Here is a 27972-nt window from a genome sequence, read left to right as displayed (position 1 = left end):
ATGCTTTTTTTCGACCTCGTGGTGACTTGACCGAGTTCGTCCTGCTGTTGCTCCCCGGTCTCCACTGTGGATTTACATACCCTGATTTCCGTGGGACTGGGAAGAGAAGGGAAGGGGGAGGGCGGTGAGCCTTTGAGGAAGCAGCCGCAAACGGCGTAACTTAACAAATTAACAACTTGTGTGCCCGCCGTCGCTTCTGTGGCGCCTCCTGCCTTCTGTCGGAATAACGGCTGCTTTTCTGCTCTTCTGGCTCTCTTCGCTTCTCTCGCTGGATCATTTTCCTATACTGGAGGAGGGTTGGGAGTTTTTTCGGAGGAGACGGGAAGCAGCTTGAGTTTAACCCGGTTGGAAGGGCTGTGGCCATGGCCGGGGGTGGTGGCGGCGGCAGTGGGGCTTCTCCGTTGGGCCCCGCACCGCCGATGTGGTATCACCGGGACCTGAGTCGAGCGGCGGCCGAGGAGCTGCTTGCCCGAGCCGGTAGAGACGGGAGCTTCCTGGTGCGGGACAGTGAGAGTGTCAACGGGGCTTACGCTTTGTGTGTACTGTAAGTAACTTCGTCGGCCTCGTTGTGCTTTGTTTACCTTGGTTTTAGCTAGCACACATGACCAAAAGGGGTCCTGGTGTGTTCTCTGTAATTCTGCAAACTTTATAAGCTCCTTTTTTTTTTTACTCCGACATTAACTTTTCTACAGTAGACGTGATCAAACTGTAGCTGAAGCTTGCCTAGCAAAGTGTTAAGTAATTTGTTTACTTTCTTCTGGAAGCCAAAGACAGGGAGAGAGAGACTGTCTTTCTGCCCTGCAGTGAAACCCCAGCATGGCACACAACTTTAGGGCTGTCCCTGTCTGTCTTGTGTCTGATGTGGTCGCCTGCAGCGCCCTTTTTACAGGACTCTCTGCTGCAATCAGCCTGCGGGCTGTGAGCAGTGACATTAAACTGAATGGTCGTGGAGGTAAATATAAGCATGCATGGGCTGGTGAAGCTTTGCTTTAATTTGAGGTCGAAGATGTGGTGAAAGAATAGGCCTATCCGAGGAGTTGTACATAGTATATCATAAAATGACACAATATCATAGGAAAGTTAAGACCGTCTGTACTTAGAGGGAGTTAGGGCATCCACCGTGTTAAACAAATGATGAAAGACTGCCCATTCATTACACAATGGGGACTTTTCCACCAAACACCTACATGTGTAACATGTGTTCACCTGAGGAACTGATGCAGGAACAGTGCTGTCAGTGTCGACAGTGGTTGAGGCAATGTTAAATGAACCATGGGAAAGGGGTGTTTAACTACAAATTACCAAAACGACTTGCAGCCACACACATAGAATACATACTGTTCAGGTTCAGAGAAATAACAGGCCCCTGACATTCACTTCACCTACATCCCCTATCTGATAAGTTTACCCCATGCTGAATCCCCTGTGTGTGTAGTGTTTACAGATGTAGTATACAGCTCATATATATCACCTGCTGGTGGACTGCAAAAGAATTGAAACGGTGACCTTATTCAATACACAAAAATTTGAATACTAACTTCTTTTAAAGCAAGCAAGTCAGATAATCACAACTTATAGTGCTTCCTCTGTTATGTCAACCAAAAATATCAGATATCTTTTTGGGCTTTTGGAAAGTGCAGCTATATAATGCAATATTTTTTAGTTATGTAAACTGATTGCTGCTCTGGTCACGCATTCTCACATCTCTTTTAAAAGCATATAGTAGGTCAGATATGTCCTTGACCGCTGGCCTTTTAGAAACGTGGAGTCAAGGACAAGCAGTCCGTTTTGCATTCACCGCTGATCATGCTCGTCATTCAGTGGGTCACTCTGTGACCAACAGCATTCCTTGCATCCATGCATCATTAGTTTCCGGATTTATTCCTGCCTCCACCTCTCCCTTCCTCTCCCCTTTCACCTTTCACAGTACTGACTTTGTTTCATCTCTGAAAGGAAAAACATCTTCCAGGCAAATTACAGACAAACAATACGAATGTTGTTTTAAAATCCAGAAGTTTTGGTTTCACATACACAAAAATAAGATGACAGAGTTTCACTGTTTACCGTACCGTTGAGACAAATGACACTAACTGCAAGAATTGGCACTAACACGAACAGAAACTGCTATAATCTTCAAAGGTGAGCTTTTCATTGTTGACATTGTACGCCCGTCGTTTCCCACGTTGGCTCTAATTAGAGCAAGTGGTAAGTTGGAGAGTTTTTTCCAGCTTAGAGGAAGGCCTCTGACGGATGACGATCCGGGAATAAAAAATCCTTGTATTTGAATACAATGACTCACATGAGCAACAAAAAAAAGAGAAGTAATTTGATTCTGAGTGCAAATAGGGAATGTCAGAAACAGTTTGACAAAATGTACATACATATCTTTTCAATAATTACACTTTCATAGTGGCGTGTGTGCGATTCATTACTCGCCAAGAAACCCAAGCTTGAGCATTAATTATGTGCATATATTACCCACAAAGAAGAGGATGAATGTGCGATTTAAAATAAAGGTGGAGCATATTTGCTCTAAAGCATTTTCTGTGTGAATTTTATTGTGAGTGGGAATCGCACTGATTAATCAAACATTATTTGCAAAGCACCCTTGTAGGCCACTCACAGAGATGAACCAGTGCTGCTAGGAAACCAGAAAGAAGTGGCTTTGTGGGTACACTTTTTGAGAACACGGATGACTTGATGTTTCCCAGTAATGCCTGCAGCTAAAGAGAAAACGATTCGATGGTCAGACAAGACATTTATTTGTCACCTTTGTCAAGTTTTGTACTTTCTGCTGTGTAAACCAGCGTTTCCAGGAAGTAAAATGTGAATCAGCAGATGTGTGTAAAGGTTTAACCATCGAACGGCACACTTTTTTTTTTTTTGTCACAGGGCCAGCGTGCCACTTTGGACACTCAGAGGGCTGTTGTGAGTGAAGCACATCCCCTCGATGTTTTCTTTATCTCACATCCACCTGATCACTATACCCCCCACTTAATCCACTGAAATGCTGCTTTTAATTCTGTTTTACAGAATTAAAAATAAAGTCCTATGAGTACGAATGTGACTTCTTTCAGTGGAAAACACAGTGGACACCCACGAAATGCACAAGCCACAGATTTGTGTTTTTTACCCGACATGTTCAAGTCTTTTCAAACTCGGACGTGTGACTTCTAGACAGGGACACACACACTTCCTTTTTGAGGTCTTAGGAGACCCCGGTGCATTTAGGAAGTGTTTCCACTTGTTTCGACTGGCTGACTCTTGATACTGTCATTAGCCAAGCATTAGCCTTTCACTTCCTCTTATAGTGTCAAAGTCACAGACTTTGGATTTTGTGTGTCTGCATGCAAGTTTAATACTCGTGTTTAGTATTTGTGAGCTATAAGTGTTTTAATTTGCATGGATGCAGTATGAGTCCAATGTAGCATGTTGATGCTGTCAATGATTTGCACACAGTTCAGTAAAATTATTGGCTTACACATTTTAAGACTCTGTGTAAGACAGGAAAGGTGCCAGCAGTGAGATGAGCTTATATGCTAATAGTTTTGAGTGTATGCTTGTCCCTGTCTGTCAGCTGTTTTCTGTTTTTGCTGTCAGGAATATGGCCTTTACTATCAGTTCAACACGTCTTAACTTGCCAGGGTTCGGGATGCCTCTGTGTGTGTGTGTGTGTGTGTGTGTGTGTGTGTGTGTGTGTGTGTGTGTGTGTGTGTGTGTGTGTGTGTGTGTGTGTGTGTGTGTGTGTGTGTGCATTTGAAACGTACAGGTTTGTGTGAAGACATTCCTCACGTACAAAGTCTGTGTTTTGCTCTTTGTAGACTTTTCAAATCTCTCCTTTTTTTTTCTAAACTTCTTTCCAGTACACAGAAAATGCCTCTCCATTTAGTCTGATATTGCCTATCTAAGTACTTTGAAACAATATCTGCTGTTTCGTTTTTACTGTCCTTATGTCAGTTGTCATTGAGTGAAAAATCTCTCTGAAAGAGGCTCGTTTCTCCTTAACCACATCTTCTTCTTTTATAAAATGTATTTAGCTTGTCAGTTTCTTCAGAAAACAAGACTCAAGTTCACTTTCACATGTATTTTCTGTTTTGCTATGTTCATCAGTTTGTACTTGCTGTTGCCTGCCAAGTGAACCATCATTACTATTACTACCGACTATGGCTGCGCACATTCATCTATCCATTAATTTTCTCCTGCTAAGCCAGTTAAAAAAAAAAGTGTGGGTCCCAAATCCCAGCTGTCATGCGGCGAGATGTGGGGTATACCCCAGTCTTTAACACTGGTGTCACAGAGAGACAGCCATTCACACCTACAGGTAGCCTAACATGCATGTCATGCATGCAACAGCAGTTGCCTCAAGCCTTTATATTGTAAGGTAGTGACCCTAGAATAATAGGAAAACCCCAACCCCAACAATCATACGGCGTCCTTTGAGTGAGCACTTGGCAACAGTGGAATGGAAAGGAGATGGTCTGCTTCAGACACTTCTCAGGAGAGAAGCCTCCCTTAGCCAGATTCTGCCAGAGGTTTCTTCCTGTTAAAAGGGAGTTTCCACTGTTGATTAGCGCTCGCTCATCGGTGGTCGTCTGATTGTTGGGGTTTCTCTCTCAATCCTGTAGGCCAGCGGTCCCCAACCTTTTTTGCGCCACGGACCAGTTTATGCCCGACAATATTTTCACGGACCGGCCTTTAAGGTGTCGCGGATAAATACAACAAAATAAAACTAGTACCGGTACCGAAAAAAAGAAGATTTATTCATAACACACGTGAAAAGACCCAGGAAAACTGAGTTAACGATAAAAACGATAACAAAATAACGCTGAAAACCGATAAAAACCCTGAAAACCATACATTTCACACCTGAGCCTCAACTCTCGCGGCCCGGTACCAAACGACTCACGGACCGGTACCGGTCCGGGGCCCAGGGGTTGGGGACCGCTGCTGTAGGCTCTTCACCTCACACTGTAAAGTCCTTTGAAGTGGCTTTTGTGAATTGGTGCCATATAAATAAAACAGAATTGAATTGAATGTTTCCCTCTCGCTAGCTGTGAATTGACCGCAGTATTACTTCCACTTTTCTCACATGGAGGCAACTGGACATGACACAGACTTTCCAGTAGCTAGCCGGCAATTTAAAGGCCATTTAATGTCCAAAGTGAATGAGTAGGACATTTGCATTCTCACATACGTCTCTGTTTGGTAGTTCAGGGCTGCGGTGCATGAATGGGTATTAATTATGTATTTAGCGGTCACGTGAATAGACAGAAGAGACCGAGGCTAAATCCTAAATCTAAATTCATTGCTCTTCTAAATCCAGAAGAGCGATGGTAATTTCCCAAGTTGGCTGTAGCAACATGCCTGCCAAATACATGAAAGGGGGAAAAAAGCAGTATGCATATATCCGGGAGAGCATTGTTTGTGCTCATACCAAATATTTCTATGCAAATATTCTTTTTTCTCTGTTAATCACATTCTCCATGAAGTGTCTTAATCAAAAAACAACCTCTCCATAGTGCTATTGTTAGCAATGCAGTGATATCAGGAAAAGAATTGTCATTGTAAGTCACACTGTAGTGCAGTAATACACACAGTATTTACTGTGCTTGTTCAGGAATGGCCTCTTGCACTGATGGCAGTACATGACGACAAGGACGGAGTAGGCTGTAAGGAGTAATCTTAGCTTTTGATTGTTGCATTTCAAGGAAAACCTAGTTGGGTTTTGCCAAGATAGGCTTCTGTTTGAGCTTTGAAGACAGTTTCATGCTGTGTATATTCTTAGAAGAGGTTTCCCTCTAAACTAACAGAACAGAGGGAGCCAGTAGGGTAGTCCTTATCCTTTCACACAGGCCATTGTTGACAACACTCATAAGCTGTATACTGCGAGCCTATCTCTGGCTCACGACAACCCTCACTCTCTTTCTCTGACCCCCTTCCCCTCTGTTAACTTTGCGGCCGCTGAAACAATAGTATTTACTTCACAGACCTGCAGAGAATCTCATCAGCTGCCAACAGGAAAACAAACACACAGAGGCACACAAACATATTGTACACTGCAGTGACGCTTGCATATGGATTTTGTGCCACTCGGTCTTCGTGCTATTGTGTTTATAATGTGAAAGGATTGAATGTGGGTTTGATTTTAGAGGAGCAAACATTTATCTGGTCCTGTTAGTTTGAGCTGATATGGAGCTATTATTTGCAACAATTTGCAAACAAATGCGCTGTTTATGAATGCAGTCAACGTGGGAACTTGTGCTCGGTTCAACATTTTGCTCATTTTCAGCTCCTAAATTTAAAAATTCTTGGGCATTACTAGAATAGCTCTGCATTTTTCCGCTTGGGTGTAAAATAATCTGTTTTACTAAAGTCTATCTTAAATGGAGTGCTTATATAATTTTTTATTTTTTGATCAGGAAGTGAGATAAAGAATTTCTTTTACAAGAGCTTCCTGCTCCGTGATAAGCAGCATTAACCTAGTATGTTTTTTTTGTTTTTTATAAACAGGAGAAAATGAATGTCCTAGTGAACACCTGCACAAGCATGCAAACATGCAAAATCCACACAGGACGGTCCTGCCAGGTTCAAACCAGGACTCTCTTGCTGTGAGACAAAAGTTAAATCGCTTATTTAACAACCAAGTCCATAAGTTTGAATTAATAGTGATTTTGCAAGTGCAAATCAAAAATCATTAGTTAATTCTGCAGCATGTCAACGATGAAGCTCCCAAAATGATTTGTTTTAAGATGCCATTAAAAGTTCAATACGGGCCCAATCGTTTTCCTACAAATGCTATTTAAAAACCAAGTTAAACACCCAACAGCTAAAGCAGACTGTGACCCACGTTGGGATCTGGTCATGATCAAAACTGTGAATCGGTCGATGACCTGTGGTGGCCGAGTTGGACACATTTCCGTGGTGGTCTGAGAGGGATGTGAGAAGCATCACCAAATACAAAGTTCACTGACATCTTTGCACAGATATGTAAACTGGGATAGCATGTGTGTTTAGTTTTGTTGTTTGTTTGTTTTTGAAAACTTTCCTCTACATTGTTGTTGAGATCATTTTATATTTTATTCCAGTCCGTGTTTTAGCTCCTGCAGGACACTGACCTGGAAAAGCCGGAAAAGCAGCTGGGTGTTGAATTCCCGACATGGATTTATCCCTCCCTCCATTTATACACACAGGCATACTGTAAATAAGCATGGCGTTGAAGCAGAAGTTAGGAAAAAAAGACTTTGGTGTTAGGATAGAAACTTTTCCAAACTTCTGAACTGAGAACACTAATGAACCAAAAACCACAATGTTTGCTTGGCAAAGTTTTGCGGTCGGTCCACTGAACCGGCAGAAGCGCAGGCATGAAAATCATTAAGCTCTAGCTTGTGGCTGTGGGCGTGGAGTCACGCCTGGGCCAGCCGCAGTGTCAGAACATTGATCTGTGATTGGTTGATGGGGGAGAAAAAGGAGCCTGGGGTTCAGTCAAATCAGTCTGATTTGCAGTGGTTTAATGCAACAGAGACGTACTTTAATTTATTATTTAGATTCTGGCGTCTACTCCATTTTAGTTGTGTTTTTTAACTGTTGTCAATACTTTATGATGTACAAACACTCAGCTCTGCTTTACTGTACCATCCTACTGTAAGTATAAAGCATGTTGACTGTGACAGACAGCAACAGGTTTAAGCTACGCTGTCTAAACCCTCCTCACTCCCATGCATACAATCACACATACTGTCCACTAAGGTCGAGTACAGTGGTGTGTGTGTGTGTGTGTGTGTGTGTGTGTGTGTGTGTTCATATTTACGTAGAGTCATAAAAAATAGAAAAGATTCTCTGTTCTTCTGCGTCCGCCTGTGTTTTATTTCCACTTCATTTGCTGCCACTTTCTGCCCCTGTCCTGTCTTTGATTCTGCTCCCCTGACTTCTTTTTACTCTCTTTCTTTGTCTGTAGGTTTCAGAAGCACGTCCACACATACAGGATATTACCAGATGACGAAGGTTTTCTGGCAGTGCAGGTATAGTAAAGACGCTCTCACACTCGTGCTTTCAGCAGCAGCTGGCAGGCAGAGATGCTTTTGTTGGCTCTGAGCTCCCTCTCTCATACACACACACCAACAGCAGGGTCTTTGTGCCTTGTGCTCAGCAGCTGTGAAGTACCGGCTACCAGCAACCTCACACACACGAAACACAACATGGGGCTTCAGATCATGTGGCCACAGCACAGCTGTCTTGTCTCACGTTTGTATGAGTTTTAGGGTCTTCAGCTGTGACGCTGAAAAGTCTCATTTTAATTCATGCGATTGAATTTGTGGCTTCTTCTTGGTTTGAATTATATTTAGCCTACAGGGCTGCAATTGCTTACAGAACATTCATTGTGGAACAATGGAGGCCACCAGAAGGCTGGGCAATGTGACTTCTTGTAGCCACGGTGTTTGGATGAACTTAATGCATCTGTCTCTTCTTTCCCTTCCTTCCTCTCACTCTCAGACCTCTCAGGGCGTGCAGCCTAAGCGGTTTAAGACTCTGCCAGAGCTGGTGTCATTGTACCTGCAGCCCAGCCAGGGCCTGGTCACCACCCTGCTTTACCCCGTGGAGAGAGAGGAGACAGCTGTCAGTGACGACAGGGACTATTCCGGTAATTTCAGAGCAAATGCAGACACACGTGCCCAGATGGGGTGTCCTCGTCATCGCATGTTAACTGTGACCTTCTGTGTACTTCTGACTGGTAGATGGAGAGGATGAGAAGCCGCCCCTCCCCCCTCGCTCCTCCTCCACCTCCACTCCCCCTGGACCAGACACACCCACAGACAGGTACAAAGTCCACAGAGAGAAGCATCTGATTGTGTCCTGTTTACAGCTGTAGGGAGCTTAATCACAAACTACCTGCAACCACCAACCGCGTCGCTCTTTTAAGCAGACACAGAGGAAGTATGTCGCTTCATTGTGAGTTATGTATTGCAAAAAATCTCATAATCTCACACATGCTCACACAAATAATAAGGAAACGTTATTATGGTGATATGAACACACACGTAACTCAGTGACTTTCTTTGTTCCAGTTTATATGCCTACACACGCACACGCACAAAGATTATCAACTATTAAAAGCACTCGTTCACACGACTTCATGCACGCTCATTTACACATATTTCTTCCCTCTGTCTGCATTACGAAGGTAAACCACATCCTGCTAGAAACCACGCTGTTCACAGATGGTGTGCGGCTTTGATGAGGTGCGGGCTGTAGTTGTCGGGCGCACACACATGCATACATTTCAAATCCCTGTCAGTTACTAATACTATACTAATACTAATGCGCACTATTTTTGACATTTCCCTCGTGTGATACATAAATACACTTTTACAATTTTTTTCAGTGGGGACCAAACCACTTCACACAACATTTGGTGAAGTAACAGAAAATTATGCATTACCTAACCTTGGTTAAAGTGTCAGCCAGTGAAACAGTATCTTCCTTTCAGTTATTTTAGTTGTCATCTGTCGAGCTGCCATAGAAGGAAATCAACAATGCAAAATGAGCATAAAATGCATTACAGTTTAGAGGAAGTGAAGGGAGCACACATGCATGTCCTTTAAAAATCCTCAGGTTTGCAGATTTTGCGTGGTACAGCAAAATATAGCTTACATGGAAGCCACGGTGTGGATCGTATGAAAGGGTTGTAAATGCAGAAAATTAGTCTGTAAAAGGTGTTTTATTTTTTTTATAGGTTGGCTCTTTGCCAGTTCACGTGGTCCAGGGTGTCTATGAGTGTTCAGGCGGGCATAATTTAGCTCAGAGGAAGTATGTGACTCTTTATAAAAAAAAAAAAAAGTCACGACTGCACAGATGCCTACTCTCTCGCTGACGGGCACACACACTCATCCTACTTCTGGCAAACTGTGACGTCCATCTTTATTTTCCTTTATAAGGAGTCTGGAGCATCTGCAGATTTAGCAACAATTCTTTTTTTAAAGTATCACCTGGAACTTTAAATAGCTCCGTGTGACTTCTAGCAGTAAATGCGTCAATGTAATACTACAGAGCAAATAAACAAAATCAAGAAATATGGCAGACGAAAAAATGAACGGTAAAAAGGTCAAAGTAAGCCCCAACATGTGAAGTACGTGACATGTTTTCATGCTCATGTCATGCTGTTACAGAATTACTATGGTGCAACTTTGCCGAAGGCAGCGGAGAACGTGTGTATAAAATGTGCAGCCCATCGTCAAAGCTGTAGTAGGTGTTAGTTTATAAAAGGCAAAATAAGATAAGATAATGTGGAAATATACAGGCCTGTCTTAAAGCTCTCCCTCCTACCCACAGGTATGGATAAAAATAAGTCATTCTTCCACTGCAGCTTGCGTCCTACATTGGTTTCCTGTTTGTATTACTGCTCTTTCACTGCTACTTTATACCTCTCACCTAATATATTGTTAAAAAAAAACAGAAAATGGAGCCCAGAGGAGACACGTCAAAGAGTCTAGCTTTCTCTCAATCACTTGAAATAAACAGCACTAAAACTTTTTTTTGTTGTTGTTGTTTTTTCCCTGAACACACCAAAACCATTTGTGTATTATTTGAAGCTTTCTTGTATTTTCATACACATACCAGCATTTAGAAATCATGTTCATGTGGTGGTTATAAATGGTTTCTTTGAATATGTTTTAGTACTCCTGCAGCTAATGGCCTGAGCACCATCTCCCACGAGTATCTGAAGGGCAGCTACGCTTTGGACCTCGAAGCAGTCAAACAGGGGGCCTCATCTCTGCCTCATCTCAACAAGACACTAGTGGCCTCCTGCAAACGCCTTAATGGGTAAGCAGCAGCACATCTGCACATGTGCAATATTTTAGAAAGCTGTCAAAACAAATTTAAAACTGCAAATCATACTGGTATTTATTAGGCAAGTAACACACTGAATTTGACCTATCACAGCGGACTTCTCCAAGAAGTCAGAAATTTATCAGATATAACATTGAAAACTTTAAAAAACACCTTTATCTGTAATTTGGCATTAAATGTAATAATTTGCTTAATATTTGTTCCTGTCTTTGTTTTGTTTTACATTTTGTTATTTAAAAATATCATTATAATTAAAGAGCTTGTACAGACTGGTGGGTTGTGGATTAAAAGACACATAAAAAGGATTTTGGCAGTTATGAGTGCCATTAATTTAGGGCATCTGTGGCATTTGTAAAGCACTGTACATTATGTAGTGTGATGTTCTGTTTCCTTGATGACTGTCTTCCAAAGATTCACACCTCTCGGCCCACAGAGCTGTCTGCTTCCTTAAATCAGCTCTATTTTTGTTGTTGTTGTTGTTGCACGTTTAAACACTGTGACGATCTGCAGGAAATCAGCTTGATTTCAGAAATGTTACTGTATGAGACATAAGTGCAGAAAGAAGCTGTGAGATAAATATGTGAATCTCTCTCTGCTCCCTCAAATAGAGAGGTGGATAAAGTTCTGTCAGGCCTGGAGATCCTGTCTAAAGTGTTTGATCAGCAAAGCGCTTTCATGGTCTCCAAAATGATCCAACAGGTACAGGTACTCTTCGCTTTTTTCTTAAGTGTGTGGTTGTGTGTGTCTTTGTTTGCACAATCACATAACCTTACACTCTTTTTTATTATCCTATAACCAGTAACAAACTGTTACACGCTGTGATTTTATTATTTTTTCCCTTACTTTCACACACACACACACACACACACACACACACACACACACACACACACACACACACACACACACACACACACACACACACAAAAACAACAATTTAAAATGCAGCACTCCCTCCTGACATACTCCCAATTCTAGAGCCTTGGTAACTTCTTAACACTTAACAGTGTTGTTATTAAAGCCCTGATTATCCAGCTTCTTCCAGACCATAGCCAAAATTATTATATTCGACAACCCGTAAAGTTGAGGATTGCTCGCTTGTGGTGTGCTTTACGCTTCATTTCAGAGAAGATAGAGTGCGAGTCATGATGTCCTTTAAATATCCTGGAAGCGCTTCTGCTAGAAACTTGGTATTAGGAAAAGCTTCTGTATACAGAACAGGCAAATAAAATATATAATCTGGTTTCGCGCACCTAACTTTAACACACTTGAATCACACATGCTGTTCTTCTAATATTTTGCATGCATGTGTTACTTTTTGTAATTAAAAACATTTTCGTGTGGTTGGACAGAGAGTAGGGCCGATTAGTGGCCCAGCAAAATCCTTGATTTGAAGTTCCGGAGTCACTTTAGTCATCAAGTAAGGACTGACAATGAGTTTGACTAAAATTTGAATAAAAACAGATTTTAGACTGGTTTAGACTGAATAGCCTTAAGACTACTCTGTATATAAGTAAGTGTGTTTGCTGTGCAGTTTTAAGGCTGCTCTTTTTACATTCACTCTTTTTACAGATTACATGGACTCTAATTGTCTTTTTTTTGTCTCCATCAGTCAGTGAATCAGGGTGGAGACCAGGAACTGGAGAACCTTGTGACCAAGTTGGCAATTCTCAAAGACCTGCTGTCCTCCATAGAAAAGAAGGTACGCACAGACGGCACATTTAACAGCTGTGATGGACAACATGGCGGCTATTGTTTTCACTTTGTGAGTCATCAGGAAAAAATGTGGTACAGAAGCAGGATCTGCCACGGCTCTGAGTCCTCTGATAGGTGTTTCTACAGTCTGTAAACAAGAGTTTGTCAGCACAGTAGAGTTCAGTGGGGCCAGATAAAGTCATGAAAGTTTATTGCTTTGTAGTTGAGATCAGAGTAAAAAATATAAATGAAAAAGTGAGTGTTGAGTGTGAAGATCGGTGTGGTCTGATCTGATCTCGTATCACCTTACTTTCTTTTTTCTCTATGTACTTAGTCTAGTAGTTTGGAGATGGTTTGTTTAGATAACCCTCTCCATATGATGGATCATCTGTCTAGAAGCCCTGCAGGGTGTGCTTGTAGCGCAGCATGTGACGTTCTCTCCTTTTGAGGCTTTTACACACAGCACATGTAAACCACCCAGAAAGAAAGACAGGGTTGGGATATATTGACTTCCCTCAGCACTCCTACAAGTCAGCAAAGACCTGATGTATTAATGAGAGTCTGAGACTTTACAAGTAGAAAGGTGGACCCAATACGCTCATGTTCAGGTTACTGTTTTTATTCTTGGAGTCGGCTAGAGTAACTTTCCATGATTCACAGTTCAAAATAACCCTTATTTATATTACACAGGCCCTTGGTGCAGCCACTAAATTCCTCCTCTGTCTAGAACAAGGTGCTTTATCTCCTCCCCCTTTTAAGCCAAGTTTCTTCTGATTGGCAGACATTTAAAAACACAAGGTTTGAGATGCTTGTATTAAAGATAATGCCTTTGTTTCACATTATAAAAAGCCAGAAGAGAATAATAATATTAATAATAAATGAAAATAAAGAAAAGCACATAGGTCCACAATTGTCTCAGATGCAGCTGCACATTAAACCTCACCTCCTGTTTATAGGGTGCTCTGTTTTCTACTTTGTCTTCACTTGAGGGTGGGGGGCTTTCACTGCCTCGGGAGGAAATAGCCTCAGTGTAGTAAGGCTGCATGTCCGGATGATGATACTGGTTCCACCTTCCCTGCTCCTGTTAGATCACATCCAGGAAATAGGAAACCTTTTCTTTGCTGACACAAACCCTGAGACTGAAAATGTTAGTTTTCTTCTTTTTTATTCTTATCGTCTGACTCTCTTTTTATTCTGTTCTTTATATGAATTGTTTCTCCACCTGCGTGTTTGCCTCTTTCTGATACCCCTCAGGCCCTGAAAGCGCTACAGGACATGAGTTTGACCTCTCCATGCTCCCCCCCCCCTCTGCACTCCATGCGTCACAGCAAATCCATTCCTGTGCAGGCCTTCGAGGTACGCACTGACATCCACCAAACATGCACGCCTACATACATATTACCAGCTGCCTCACTGCAAAGTGATGTAGGTCAATATTATGGCAAATGAAATTAAGTATTGCGCCTAAAGTCAAATAGCTCTGTGGACATTAAAGCTCCCTTCTGCCAATTTGGGTAAGCATCTTTTTTTAAAATCCTAAATCTTTCATATTTCCTGCTCTTTTTTTTCTTTCTTTTTTGTGTGTGTAGGAAACCCTGAGATTTATTTTCTGTATTTAATTTATGAAATGATATTGTCAGGCAGTGGCAGGCATAAACTGAAGTAAAGTGGGCTAAAAAGGCATGCGTTTCTCAGCACAGGAATTTTAGCAGCAGCTGTGATGTGAGGCCAAAAGAATGTTTTTGAAATGAATTTCCAGCTTACGTCATCACTGTCGTAGCATTTTATCACATTTCCTTGTAAAAGCATGAATTTAAGTGAGGCTAGCCCACAGTTATGATGTGCTGTGTATAAGATTGGAACAGTTTTATTATGAAAAGTACCAGCTGTATGAAATGCAATTGTTAATGCTGAAGGAAGACTGAGAAAAGGAAAAAAAGGAACATGTTAAGATGATATAAATGACTTTCACTTTGAGAAAAGGGGTGAACTAAGTGTGAAAAGGGTAGAAGGAAAAAATGTCAGGGAGGGCGTGGGGGAAGGAGGTGACACAGAGTTGAGAGATGAGTCGAAAGATGCGTGATTGAAATATTGGCTGTTGGCTAAGCCTGCATTCTCTGTGGCGACATCCTTTCAGTAGTTTCCTGTTGCACACAAGTGCTACGCTAAGGAGATGCGGTGTCTGATCCGCCTTGTGACACCCAAACACAGAGGCATTCAGTGACTCAGAGTAAGAGTGAGTGTACGCCATCTGTTTAAACTTTTTTCCAGTCTTGCGGTTCTTAGTAAGACCTATACATCAAAAAAAAGCGCACTTTGTCAAAATACGCGTGCAAAGAAGCTGGTGGGTTGCTAACTGAGGTTGGCAGTTTGGTGCCTGTCTTTCTCAGTTCCTCCAGTCTGTATGCTGAAGTGTCCTTGGGCATTACACTGAACCTCAAATTGCCCCAGATAACTGATGTGTGAAAGAAAGGTTCTCTATGAATAGAATCAGATCACCTCTCTTTGTGGATATGAATCTAAAAACAGAATTTGGATTTTTACTTTGATCATCAACATTTTATTCATGCGTTTTCTCATCTTTGAGGCTGCGTATGACTAACGTAGATCTAATACTACAGATGAAGCAGCATCTGTAGTATTGTGCTTCGTTTGTGCTTCGTTTTGGAGACCCCTGGTGGAGGGTAGATTATCTCAGTAGACACATACGGTTTACAGAAGCATGCTCAGTATGCGTTTAAGTGAGTTTAAACTTTCTCCTGTGCCTCGTTGCAGGTGAAGCTCGACGTTTACCTGGCAGAGCTGACAAAGATCGGAAAGAGTCAGAAGTACACGCTGTCTGTGGACGTGGAGGGAGGAAGGCTGGTTGTAATGAAGAAGGTGAAGGACAATCAAGAGGACTGGATCACCTACACGCATGACAAAAGTAAGGATTAGGGCACCACTCACACAGAAAAAAGGATGTCCATTATAGGATTTAATCTCACCGTCCAAGTTGAACCTTCTTTAACCCTCCAAATCTGTTACATGACCTTTTCTTCCCTGAATTTATGTGCAACTTCCCATCTCTAACCCGCTGTCTGTTCGCCTCTGTGTCTTTCAGTACGTCAGCTGATCAAGTCTCAGCGGGTGCAAAATAAACTGGGCATTGTGTTTGAGAAGGAGAAGGATAAGAGCCAGAGGAAAGACTTCATCTTTGCTAGTGCCAAGGTCTGCACACAAGAAACATATGGACACATAAAACTGCCATTTTACAGCTTTTTTGCAGACGACTTACAGTTAACATGCAGCATTCAAACTGAGGCAGAAATACTCTCTCATATCCCTTTTCTGCCTGACTACGTAATCAGATTTGCAGTAACAATGCCAGATTTATTGCACAGGCTTATATGCATTTCTCTGCTATGAATTCAGTCTCCACTGAAACGCTTTGTACACAATTAAACAACCTGCTGTTAATCAGTGAGCTAATGTTGTAATGTGCACCTGTTTAGCTGTTCGTTTATACAAATATCCAATCAGCCAATCATGTGGCAGAAACTCATAGTATTTATACATGTAGATATGATAATCACAACCTGCTGAAGTTCAAAGTGAGCATCAGAGTAAGGTAGAAAGTTGACTTAAGGAAGTTTGAACATGGTGTGATTATTGTTGCCAGATGGGCTGATCTAGGTGTTTCAGAAACTGATGATCTGCTGGGATTCTCCCTACAAACCCATCTCTAGGGTTTACAGAGAATGGTTTGAAAAAGGGAAGAACAAAGAATTAAGTCAGTTGTGTAAGCAAAAGGGGGTCCGAGCTGGTATTATTAGCAGAGTGTAACCAGTGACGTGGTTGGTAAGCACATAGAATGTAAAAGTGTTCAGAGGAACTTCAGTGGCATCATAAACTCACTGATGTGTGTTTGTATCAGAAACGGGAGGCGTTCTGCCAGCTGCTGCAGCTGATGAAGAACAAGCATTCCAACCAGGACGAGCCAGACATGATCTCCATCTTCATAGGCACCTGGAATATGGGTTAGTCACACTGAATGACTCGCCTTAATGGCTACAAATACATCTGAAAATGTTCCAAGAGAAAGTGAACAGGTTGACCTTTTTTCCTGTCGTTTAGGCTCTGTACCTGCACCCAAAAACGTGGCCTCATGGGTTTTGTGTCGTGGTCTCGGGAAGACACTGGACGAGATGACCGTCACCATTCCTCATGACCTGTATGTGTTTGGCAGCCAGGAAAATTCAGTGTGCGATCGAGAGTGGGTGGAGTCACTGCGCGCGCTGCTGAAAGAACAGACAGAACTGGATTATAAGCCGGTAAGGAAAGAAAACCAGTTTATTTATGGCTTGATGAATGTGTATGAAGAACACAAGGAGGTGTTGTGGTTTAACCCTCAGGTGACCAAGCTGTTTTAGGTGCTCAACTGACTGTTGTTGTACTTGAATTTTTGATGAGAAAAAAGTTTATTTATTTATTTGAGTGCTGGTTTTATTATGCGAATGTGGTCATGTTTAGAAAAAGACAAATGTCCCACATGGGACAGTTCTCTTCTGACCCTTTTTTCAGAACTACATTTTTATGTTTCACTAATATCAGAAAAGCAACATTTTAAAACTTTTAAAACTGTATGCTTGTATGACTTCATCACCAAAATATAAAACTGGTGACTGCTTCTGATTCAGCTTTTTCAATTACTGAAATATCTGAAAATTATTTTATTGTGAGCGTAGTTATACAAGAATTGCTGTAGAAAATACAATAACTTCAAAGCCTTAAAAAAACACAGTTATTTTTGAGGTTACAAATGACCCCACACAACTTTGCTTTATCCTGTCCACACTTTAGTTCCTGTAACAAACATAGAACTAGGACTGTCTCTATACAAGCAGAAGTTTTTGCGGTTTGCATAAAAATGACCCCGTTTGAAGGGGGAAAAAACTGAAGATGAGGAGGGAAAAAAGCTATTTCTGTATGATGCGAATGCAGAAATGATGACTGTAGGTTCCTCATTGCGTCTCGTTCTCGTCTGTAGATCGCCGTGCAGACTCTGTGGAACATAAAACTTGCTGTGTTGGTGAAACCTGAACACGAGAATCGGATAAGCCACGTTGGGATGTCCAGTGTCAAGACGGGCATCGCCAATACTCTGGGTAACGGCTCTACTCTGTATTCAGTCTTTGCTATTCCTTCCTATGTCTTGCTTCCTGCTTCAAATGTAGGAGGAAATAGCCCTGATTTCCTGTCTAAACAATGGCCTCCTTGAGCAGTGTTCATGACTGCATCACTTGTTAGTTGCACTAGGATTAAAAACTGTGTGACTTGTTTTAGTAAGAAAATGTGAATTAAAATCTAAACTTTCACAAAAATCTTGAACTCGTAAGAGAAAAAAATACAGATTTACTTCAGCTCAGCAAACTGAAACCTTTCATTGTTTCTCGTATTTTAATATAAAACTGATCACAGCCAGATCCCCGATGACCCTTTAAACGTTTCTGTTAAGTAATGCTTGTAATTGCACTTAATTTGCTGTATGTTGATTTAATGTTTGCTTTGATGGTTTCTAGGAAACAAAGGAGCAGTGGGCGTGTCTTTCATGTTCAATGGGACGTCGTTTGGCTTTGTCAACTGTCACTTGACATCAGGGAATGAAAAGATTGCCAGGTGCCCAACACGCTCTTATTTTTTTATTCTTTTTTAAACCTCTCAATATCAACAACAGAGAATTCCTACAGCAAAAGAAACCACACCCCCTTTAAATTCTAAGGTTTTACATATCAGGAAATAATTCAAAAAAATCATCCGGTCCTTAGCACATCTTAGAATCAGGTAAATACAACCTTAGTTGAACAGCAGCACATGACATATTACACCCTGATTATTTATTTTGGAACGCAAGATAAAATCCCAAACACAGCAGCAAATCTACATCAGAATGGCTGAAAAAGAGAAGAATGAAGGTGCTGCAATGTCCCAGTCAAGATCTAGACCTCAACCTAACTTAAATACTGTGGCAGGACCTTAAAGAGATGAGCGTATACGTGTACAATCATACAAACACAATTACTGCAAGTTTATTGCTGCTAAAAGTGGATCCACAAGTTTCTGAATCAGAGATGCGTTTAGTTTTTGTTTAGTTTTTTTCTGCATTTTGTCTTTCTTGTCAAATCAATAGTGACACTGGGTAATATTCATAATATTAATCAATATTTAATCTAATAATCAATCATAATAATTGAAAGAGGCTGTGTCTTTTTGCCATAAGTGTGAACTTGGTTTGGTTTTTCATTATAATTTAGTGAAAGCTTGTTTAAACGTCTTCTTATGTGTGACCTTTGACCTCTGCAGGAGGAACCAGAACTACCTTGATATCCTGCGGCTGCTTTCACTAGGAGACAAACAGCTGAGCTCCTTTGACATTTCACTGCGCTTCACGCACCTCTTTTGGCTGGGAGACCTCAACTACAGGCTGGATATGGACATACAGGTGAAGCAGAAATAAACACAGACAGCCTCCAAAACGTGGATGAAACTTTTCTGTCTGACCCTGTTTTTTGCGTGTGTGTTTGTGTGTGCAGGAGATTTTAAACTACATTAACAGGAAGGAGTTTGATCCCTTGCTGAAAGTGGACCAGCTCAACCTGGAGAGAGAGAAGAATAAAGTGTTTTTACGCTTTGGTTAGTGCTGGTTATGAATATCCTCATGAGTCAGAGGAGGATGTGTTTCAGTGTACAGAAATATAACAGTAATAACAGTGAAAAATCAACACTGACAAAAGACTCCTGTCCTTAAAGCAGAGTTTCAGTGGTTTTATAAACACAACTGAAGGGATGACTCACATTTACCAAAAGCACCTGCTCAGCACTCTTGTTGTTCCCTGAATAGTTCAACATCAGCTCTGGTTTTTCTTTCCAGACTTCAGTGGTTCTTAAACTGTGGGCCGTGCCCTCGTGGTGGGGCACAGAGCCACTGCAGGGGGGTGTAAACAACCGGGGGGGGGAATGTGGAGTTAAACAAAGTTGGATAATTATGATTTTTACTGAGAAAGTGAACAGACGTTGGCTGTTTGCTGACATTTACTACACTGGAATTGAACTTGGACCCTTTTTTTAATGTTAATGATTAATCCAAACGATAGAGTGGGTGTGTGGAGTTGTTTTATCTTCTGAAGTGAGTAATTTCAGTCATTCACTGCTGAAGCCTTTTTTTACTTTTAAACATTATTTCATCTTAACTCAAAGCACTGACATCTGGACTAACACTGTGATCAGTGTGTGATATCACTGGGATTATTTGTTTTCGTAGGTAACTAAAAATCAGCTGTTGTCCTGCAATGCTATCCAGTGATCCATAATGCCATGTAATAAATCCTTAAATACAAACCGATTACTGAGAACTTGGTCATGATTGCTAACCCGGGGTCATAAATACTGCGAATCGCACCTGTTGTTGTATCAGAATTATAAATATTGTTATGAAATGCTACACTTCGAACCTTTGCTGAAGTGGGTGATGTCTCTTTGCGTGCAGCGGAGGAAGAGATCTCGTTTCCGCCCACCTACCGTTACGAACGAGGATCAAGAGACACGTATGTCTGGCAGAAGCAGAAGGCCACAGGGGTACGTTCCCTTTCTTACATCGGACCCGCCTCTGATACATTCTTTCTGTTCTTGTGCCTCATCCTGATAATTCTGCTTTTCCGTCTGTCCCAGATGAGGACTAATGTTCCATCGTGGTGCGATAGGATTCTATGGAAGTCTTACCCAGAAACACACATAGTCTGCAACTCCTATGGTGAGGATCATCAGAAGAAGAAAATCTCTTCATAATTTCACCTCATAATGAAGCTAAGTGGACAGAAATTAAAGCTTCTTTTTTTTTTTTTTGCCAGGCTGTACAGACGATGTTGTGACCAGTGATCATTCCCCTGTATTTGCTACATTTGAGGTGGGGGTGACCTCCCAGTTTGTCTCCAAAAAAGGTACAAATTTTATTTTGTTTCTTTTCTGTCACTTCCTCTACTTCCTGTTCTTGCTTTATCTCACTTTTCTTCCTCCCACAATCTTTTTGGAATTCGTATTATTACTGTTCATGTTATTTAAGCGCACCGTGTTCAACAGGTAACATTTAAAAGTGAGTAATTAAATACATGCCTGTCTGCACAACCCACACAGATCTTTCTGTCTCTTTCCATCTTCCTTCTGCGCAGGTTTGCCAAAGTCTTCAGAGCAGGCCTACATCGAGTTTGAGAGCATCGAGGCCATAGTAAAGACGGCGAGCAGGACCAAGTTCTTCATTGAGTTTTACTCCACTTGTCTGGAAGGTGAGGTGAATGTGAATGCACCTTTGCAGTGACTCTTTCATGCTCATAGACATAAATATAAAGAGCAGTCTGACAGGAGGAGTTGCAGTACAGCAACGTGAGCCAGAATGGATGCAATAAAACTGTGTTTGCTTCTTCTTATTTGTGTCTTTCTCCCTCCCTCCTGGTCTCAGGCAGTCAGTATTACCTTTAAACTAGAATCCATAAAATCCATTTTTCACCTGTGTTGTGCTCCTGCCACCTGTCCACCATGTACTTTTAAATTAAAATGCAATGGGTACCTGAAACCTCTCCCCGCTCTTTTCCCCACCGTCTTCCCTTTATCCTCTTCCCCTTCCTCTCGTCCCTGCATCTCTCTCTCTTTGTCTTTCTCTCTGTCTCTCATCCTTAGAGTTTAAGAAGAGTTACGAGAACGACAGTCAGAGCAGCGATAACGTCAACTTCCTGCGCGTGGGCTGGTCCAACAAGCAGTTAACAACACTCAAACCTCTTCTGTCAGAGATCGAGTACCTGCAGGATCAGCATCTCTTGCTAACAGTGAAATCACTGGATGGATACGAGTCCTACGGTATAAAGATTGTCTGTGCTTGTGGTTCTTTGAAGTTTAAAGGCAATCTAGTTTCCTGGAATCTAACAAATCTCCCCGCTATTTTTAGGCGAGTGCGTGTTGGCTCTGAAGTCAATGATTGGCAGCACAGCACAACAGTTCCACACCTACCTGTCTCACCGTGGGGAGGAAACAGGAAATATCCGAGGGTCAATGAGGGTCAGAGTCCCCTCTGAAAGAATGGGAACCAGGGAGCGACTATACGGTAATACAGCTTAACACCAGTTACCTGCAGAGAGAGAAGATACTAAATGTCTTTCAAGCTTGCCGCATCCATCACTTGAACAGTTCCTGTCTGCATTTTTTCAAATTTGCAGACAGGAACTGTACAAGTGATGGATCTAAGGTTACAAGCATGTCACGTTTAGTTCTAAAACTGATTTTGTTGCTGTGTTTCAGAGTGGATCAGTGTGGATAAGGATGAGACGAGTGGACCTAAAGGGAAATCTGCTGTGGTATGCAGATCGGGGCATGAGTATGTGAAGTCAGTACACTCTACTTTTTTTGCACTTGATTTTTTGTTGATGATGTGCTGGCGTGTACCTAAATATCAGTGCTTAAAACCCTTAAGGGATTGAGTCGGAGCAGTCAGGTCTTTTTGTGAGTTTGTTAATGAATGTGTTTGAACAGCTGAGCCGGGTAACTTCAGGGCTAACCTTGAGTGGGTTTCTTCTTGAGTGGGTAACTTGCACCGATTAGAGATCAACAGGTATGAAATCACCACTTGGTGACAGATCTAGTTGCATCACCAATCCTGAAAGATCTCTCACACCTCTGTGTGCAGATACTAGGATGGTATCAAGATTTTTAATAGTGTCTGAAGTCAAGGCTGCAGCTGAAAGATTAAAAACTAAAACTGTCTCATGCAAATTTGAACCTTATTTTAAAAAACACTTGATTATAACCCATCAGATTCTCCTTAATGATTGAGGCTTTTCTTCCTTCCTTCAAATAGGCTAATGTTTATTAACGCAGTAGCTCTTTTAAAGCATTCCTGACCAAAAGATTTATAGCATGCACACATATTTGGTGCTTTTCCTGATTTATCATATTATGGTTTACTCTGCAAAATCAGCCACTCAGCTGCTGATACAATAATGAGTGTGATTGGTCAGATGTTGCCAACACCAACCTTTTCATGTGAACGTGCTGGTACCTAGCTCGGGAAACCCTGGGTTTACTTACAGTGCGTTCACACCGAACACGATAGACGCGACCAGAGCTTCAGGTTTACATGTAAAGTCAATGAACGAGTGCGATGAAACTTCAGAAGCAGATTTGCGTCGCGAAAACACTTTTCTGCCTGATTCGCGCAACCAAGTAGCGCGACTGACACGTTTGAAGCGTGAAGTAAAATACGTGCTGCAGTTTGTGTGGTGCATTTTGTGCATTCGCGCTTATCGCGTCTACCGCTCGAGTTGGAAAAACCTGAACTCCGTCAAGTCGTCAAGTCGCGCCGCGACAACCAATCAGGAGCCTGGTGACGTGATGCTCTGACCTAGTTCAAAGGGGCAGGTCCAGCCAAAGCCATTCATTCTAGCAATCAGTAGTTTTCTGATGAGGCAGCAGGCTCTCCAGGGCAGAAACAATGTTCTTATTTTTCTCCTCCTTCTCCCTAAGGCTCTTCCACTTTAAGCTGGGTCCTTTTTATTCCTGTCTCTCTGTAAATAGTTATATTTTATATATTTATGTTTAATGTTTTTCTGTTTGAGCATCTTAATATTATTTCAAATAAGTTTTTGTAATGACTAATGTGTAAAGGGTCCTTTACACCGCTGCTCTGCTCTCCACAGTGAATAGAGAAGGGAGACTCTCTTCAAACGCTAGATCAACAGCTGCCGTCTTGCAAACATACCGTCTGGCACTACTTCCTCCCACATTTCTGCTTCACGCGCGTGAAAATTGCATATTTTTAAGTGCGACCAGTTCGCTTTGGACGCGCTTCGAGGTGCCCCAGCTAGGGGCATGTGGTGACTGAGTCAAATGAGAGACAAACCAGAGTTTGTGATATTTCTTCCCTTGTAGAGATTAAACAGTCACCTGTAAGCGGTGTTAATGCAGTGGGGATGTTTTTAGAATCCACAGCAACTCAGACCAGGGACTGAGTTACAGAGCACATCTCCAAGTGTTGAGGCACAGAGTGCGTAAAACACACACTTTACTGACTCAGAACTCTACACTTCCTCTGGCATTACCATCACAATACAAAATATGCGCCAGGAGCTTCAGTGCATGGGATTCCACACCTGAGCAAATCCTGTACATGCAGCGTGTAGGTGGCCTAGTATTTATCTCTATTTAGATGTATTTATGCATTATATTGAATATCTGCATTAAAAAAAGCACTGATAGAGATGACGCTTGATTATCCTGCACAGTGTGACTTAATGAGAACGACACAAAACACATTTTAAACCACATGTTCATGTTTTTGTTTTGTTTACTATAAAAATTTGTCTTTTATGTTTTCTTTGAATCTTTATGCAGTCTTCAGAAATACCACTATGGCATCTTTAAACAACATTCATTAGTTATTGAACATTAGTTATTAGAAGAGTTTGCCCTTAGCAACAAAAGATTGTGTCAACAGACGTCGCACATTTTGATAGTCCGCTGTGTCACACGCTATAACATTGAGTCAGAATGGCAACTAAACACACCTGTAGGGTGCAGTCTCTCCATATGTGCGTTTATCTACTCGAACATCCTGCAAACATCGTGTTAGGAATGTCCTGAAACTGTCATGACTTCTCTCTTTTGTCCCGCCTGCTGACTTGTTACGATGTGTTTTGAAAACAGGCCATCTGTGATTCGTAAGCCACTCGGAGAGCTGGGAAAGCTCAGTGAAGAGGGAGAAAGGAACAGCAAGGAGGAGACGGCTGCAAGGTACTCATGACAGACACTTTCACTTAACACTTGACTATCATGTTAGGTTAAATCGTCTGATGCATTGTTGATGTGGGCAGATGAAAAGAGTTTTTACAACTGTTTTTGTGTTTATTATGAAGACCTAAACAGGACGGATCAGACAGCGATCCATCTATCAGCAAGAACAGCTACAATAATCCTGCCTACTACATCCTGGAGGGCGTTCCCAACCAGTCAGCTGCAGCCGTTTCACCTGAGCTTCTGCCCTCTCCTACCTCAGCCAACCCCCAGGCAGCTAAACCGCCTCCTCCCTCTGCCGGGGCGCGTTCCAAACCCCCCGGCGCAGCCTCAGGACCCCCTCACCCACGCAGACAGGTTCGTGCCATTAGCGAGGAGAGCTCCTCAGAAGACGATGGAGGCGCTTGTGTTGTTGGGGCACAGGGAGGAGGTGTTGGAAGCACACTGAATCGACCTCCTCCTGACTTCCCCCCACCTCCTCTACCAAAGGGAGCCCTGGAGATGGTTCCCGAGGCCCCCTTCACCAAACCTCGCACCCTTTACCCGGACCTGGCTGAGGTCAGGATCCCCGCAGCTGGCCCCGCTGCCCACGGAGATGCTTTCAGGCGAGGAGGAGTTGGAGTTGGAGCAGGGGCACTGGACGACCAGTCGTGCTCTGTGCTCCAGATGGCAAAGACACTGAGTGACAGTGAGTTTCCTGGACAGCCTCCTCGTGCCCCCTCAGCACCGCCTCATCTCAGAGGGCAGCCGATGGGTTTGGGTCTGGATGCCTGCCGCACCTTCCCGCCGAGAAATCCCATCACAGAAAGTATAGCAGAGGACATGCCTGAGGAGGTAAGCGGTTCATGGGAAGTAATTCTGTTCAGTGTAAAACAGTTTCGGGGGCTGGACGAAGCAATGCTGTGATTGTTGCATAGTTTTCTTTCAGGTGACTCCAGTTTTTGTACAGTTTCTCACAAAAACACAGATATCTTCAACTTTGATGTTAAATATCAAAGCATTTTACTGTAAGATGTGTCACCTTATTAGAGTGAAGAAAAGTAGAGGCAGTCTTAAGCTCTTAGTAATGTTGTTAGCATAAATGATGTGGCTCCTGCATTTAGTGGCTCCTGCATTGCATTTCTCCTCCGCAGGCACTTTGGGGCAGCAGTAGCTCATCTCTGTCTGTGGGGGAATCGTCAGTGGGCGAGTGGCTGCAGAGGCTGGGCCTGGAGCGGTATGAGCAGGGTCTTCTACACAACGGCTGGGACGATTTGGAGTTCCTCAGGTACATGGAGATCTAGACTTTTATTTCCTCTGATAATGCAACAATAAATAAAATGAAAGTGCTTCTTCATCATTAGATTCCCTTTTTTTTTTTTTTCTTTTCCTCCTTTTTCCAGTGACATCACTGAGGAGGACCTGGAGGAGGCGGGAGTGCACGACCCCGCCCACAAGCGAATCCTGCTTGAGAGCCTCAGGCAGCAGCAGCAGCAGAAATAGACTGCATCAAACTGGTCCATGATTAGTCCAAACCGGCCTGGTACCACACCGGGCTCAATCTCAGCTCAACTGAACTGAGCTGGAACGTACCAATCGATGCCAGACTGTGCCTTCTGAGAGAAATTGCACTCCATTTGTACTTTCAAAAACACTTTCTGAACCAACGTCCTTTGATTTTCACATGTACTGTATGTGTGTTGTCGTCATACACGTGGCCTTATTTAATGATAATCATTTCAGTCTTTCGAGCATCACTACATAACTTTGGCTTTTGAATCCAGAGAGGAGACCAGATCAGACCCAACCTGCAGTTTCAAGCTGGCGTTTAAAGCTTGTTTCCATTCGGCCTGAGAATCCTCCAACAGAGGATGACTTTGAGAAAGAGAAAAGAGGGCTTTGAAAACACCACCTGTGTTGCACGCCCTCGCTTTGGACTCTTAACAACACTGGGTTCTTCCAAGTCTAAGATTTTTCTTCCTCCCACTCGTAGTCACAACAAGACATCAGTGGGAATAATTAGAACAGTCGAGAGTAACATCCGCCCCAGAGCTCAGGCGGAGGAACCTTTTCACTTGTGTGATGGAGGAGAGCAGGAAGTGGTGATGGAAAGGAAACTAGAAAGTCAGGCTAAAGTGAGATAAACACATTTTTTTTTCAGTTTGTGTATTCAGTTAATGATGTGCAGGCCGCTGTTGTTTCAGTGGACGCCTGTGTTGTCTGAGTGTCTGTCTGTATTTATGGTTTTATGAATGTTTTTAATGATAAAGGGAATCTCGAGCAAACCAAATTAACCCCGTTAGAGCTAAAGGTGTATTCCACCTGGGTGCAGCATGTTAGGTGACTGTGTTCGCCATCAACTTGTCAACTCACCCTTTCTTTTATTTAAGTGGCCTGTTGCAGCTGGTTGTTATTGAAACAGTCAGTATAGGCCAATAAAATTAGGAGGCTAAATGGTGTAATTAATGCTGTACCAAGGTGAAATATGTAAATGATTTTAGCAAAGTACATTTCTCATTCTCACATGTTGACTGTGAAGATGCTGAATTTGAATTCACAGAAGAAAATTTATGTTGTTGTTTGTTGTCTTTAAAACATGTCAGCACATTTTCTGCGTTTCATTTTCAAATATATAAATGGAGCAGTGTTCAGGGAATTGGTTAACGTAGCCAAATACATGAACTAATTCATTACCAAAACATTTGTTTTCTCTCTGATATTTTACTGATGTCATTTAGTTTGTTTTTTTCTTAAATTACTCAACGCATTACCTAGCTTTAGGATCATGGCACCTTTTAGTCTTATGGGAGACGCTGTCAACTGATTGAAAACAGAAAACTCAGGTTTCTGCAGGTCAGGTGCGACGCGAGGGCGACTGTTTCTGGATGTGAGCAGCAGATGGCGCTGTTGCGCCACAAATCTGACCGTGGAAACTTGCAGAACACAGGACGAATATGCCAGTAAAAGCGGTTACACTCCTTAGTCAAATCTGTTTTTAGATTTAGTTTTCAAGCAGTTAAAAGTCGGATACTTTTATTTGTTCATAATTTCAATTTAAAAAAGAAAAGACCTTAAAGAGATGTGACTTCACCTCCACATGCCTGACACCTGCCGCCTTCTAAGGTGGATCACCAACACTAAGATGTGAATGTCATGTGTGTTTACTGCTGTCAACATAGTAAAGCATTCATCTCTAACTCTGTGAATGAGACCTTCATTCACGCCTCAAAGAGAGCCCCCTCCCACCCAAATACACTGTTGAATTATAACCTTTGACTCTACTCGCCTCTTATGTTTGTTTTTTACAATGTGTCTAATCCTTTAACGGCCAAACTGTCACAGCACAGAGACTCTGGATCTGGATCTGTCGTTCAGTTGTGTTAAATTTAAGTCTTTTTGAGCCTTTTCAGTGTTCTCAGTGATGTGTGTGTGTGTGTGTGTGTGTGTGTGTGTGTGTGTGTGTGTGTGTGTGTGTGTGTGTGAGAGAGAGTGGAAAAAAGAGACTTGTTGTTTTATCTGACACTCCATTTCATGTTGTTTCTTCATGCAGTCTACGTCAGTTGTGTTAAATTAATGTAAGTTGTTCACCCATGTATTTTTATTCAATTAAATTGTAATACCCTTACATATTTTAAAAATGAA

General features: G+C 42.2%; 1 protein-coding gene across 3 annotated transcripts; it reads left to right on the top strand.

The window, feature by feature from the left end:
• The first annotated feature begins 17 nt into the window (after window positions 1–17).
• On the top strand, window positions 18–27972 carry inppl1a (inositol polyphosphate phosphatase-like 1a). 3 transcript variants are annotated; one of them, XM_031752670.2, is made up of 27 exons: window positions 18–544; window positions 7955–8018; window positions 8491–8638; window positions 8733–8814; window positions 10672–10818; window positions 11454–11544; window positions 12458–12547; window positions 13795–13896; window positions 15316–15466; window positions 15644–15750; window positions 16457–16559; window positions 16657–16853; window positions 17570–17687; window positions 18102–18198; window positions 18883–19021; window positions 19113–19212; window positions 20066–20154; window positions 20248–20329; window positions 20427–20516; window positions 20745–20858; window positions 21250–21426; window positions 21515–21670; window positions 21865–21949; window positions 24265–24351; window positions 24474–25185; window positions 25485–25618; window positions 25734–27972. In XM_031752670.2, the coding sequence occupies exons 1-27, from the start codon at window positions 363–365 to the stop codon at window positions 25831–25833; spliced, it is 3744 nt and encodes a 1247-aa protein (XP_031608530.1). In that variant the 5' UTR covers window positions 18–362; the 3' UTR covers window positions 25834–27972. The 3 variants fall into 3 exon arrangements, with proteins under 3 accessions (XP_031608530.1, XP_039453896.1, XP_031608529.1); XM_039597962.1 differs by having other exon boundaries at window positions 11454–11550; window positions 21865–21940; XM_031752669.2 differs by having other exon boundaries at window positions 11454–11550.

The sequence above is a fragment of the Oreochromis aureus genome, linkage group 14, assembly GCF_013358895.1.
Source record: "Oreochromis aureus strain Israel breed Guangdong linkage group 14, ZZ_aureus, whole genome shotgun sequence".
Lineage (NCBI taxonomy): Eukaryota > Metazoa > Chordata > Actinopteri > Cichliformes > Cichlidae > Oreochromis > Oreochromis aureus.
The sequence above is the reverse complement of the archived record's forward strand: the minus strand, read 5'-3'. Positions and strand labels throughout refer to the sequence as shown.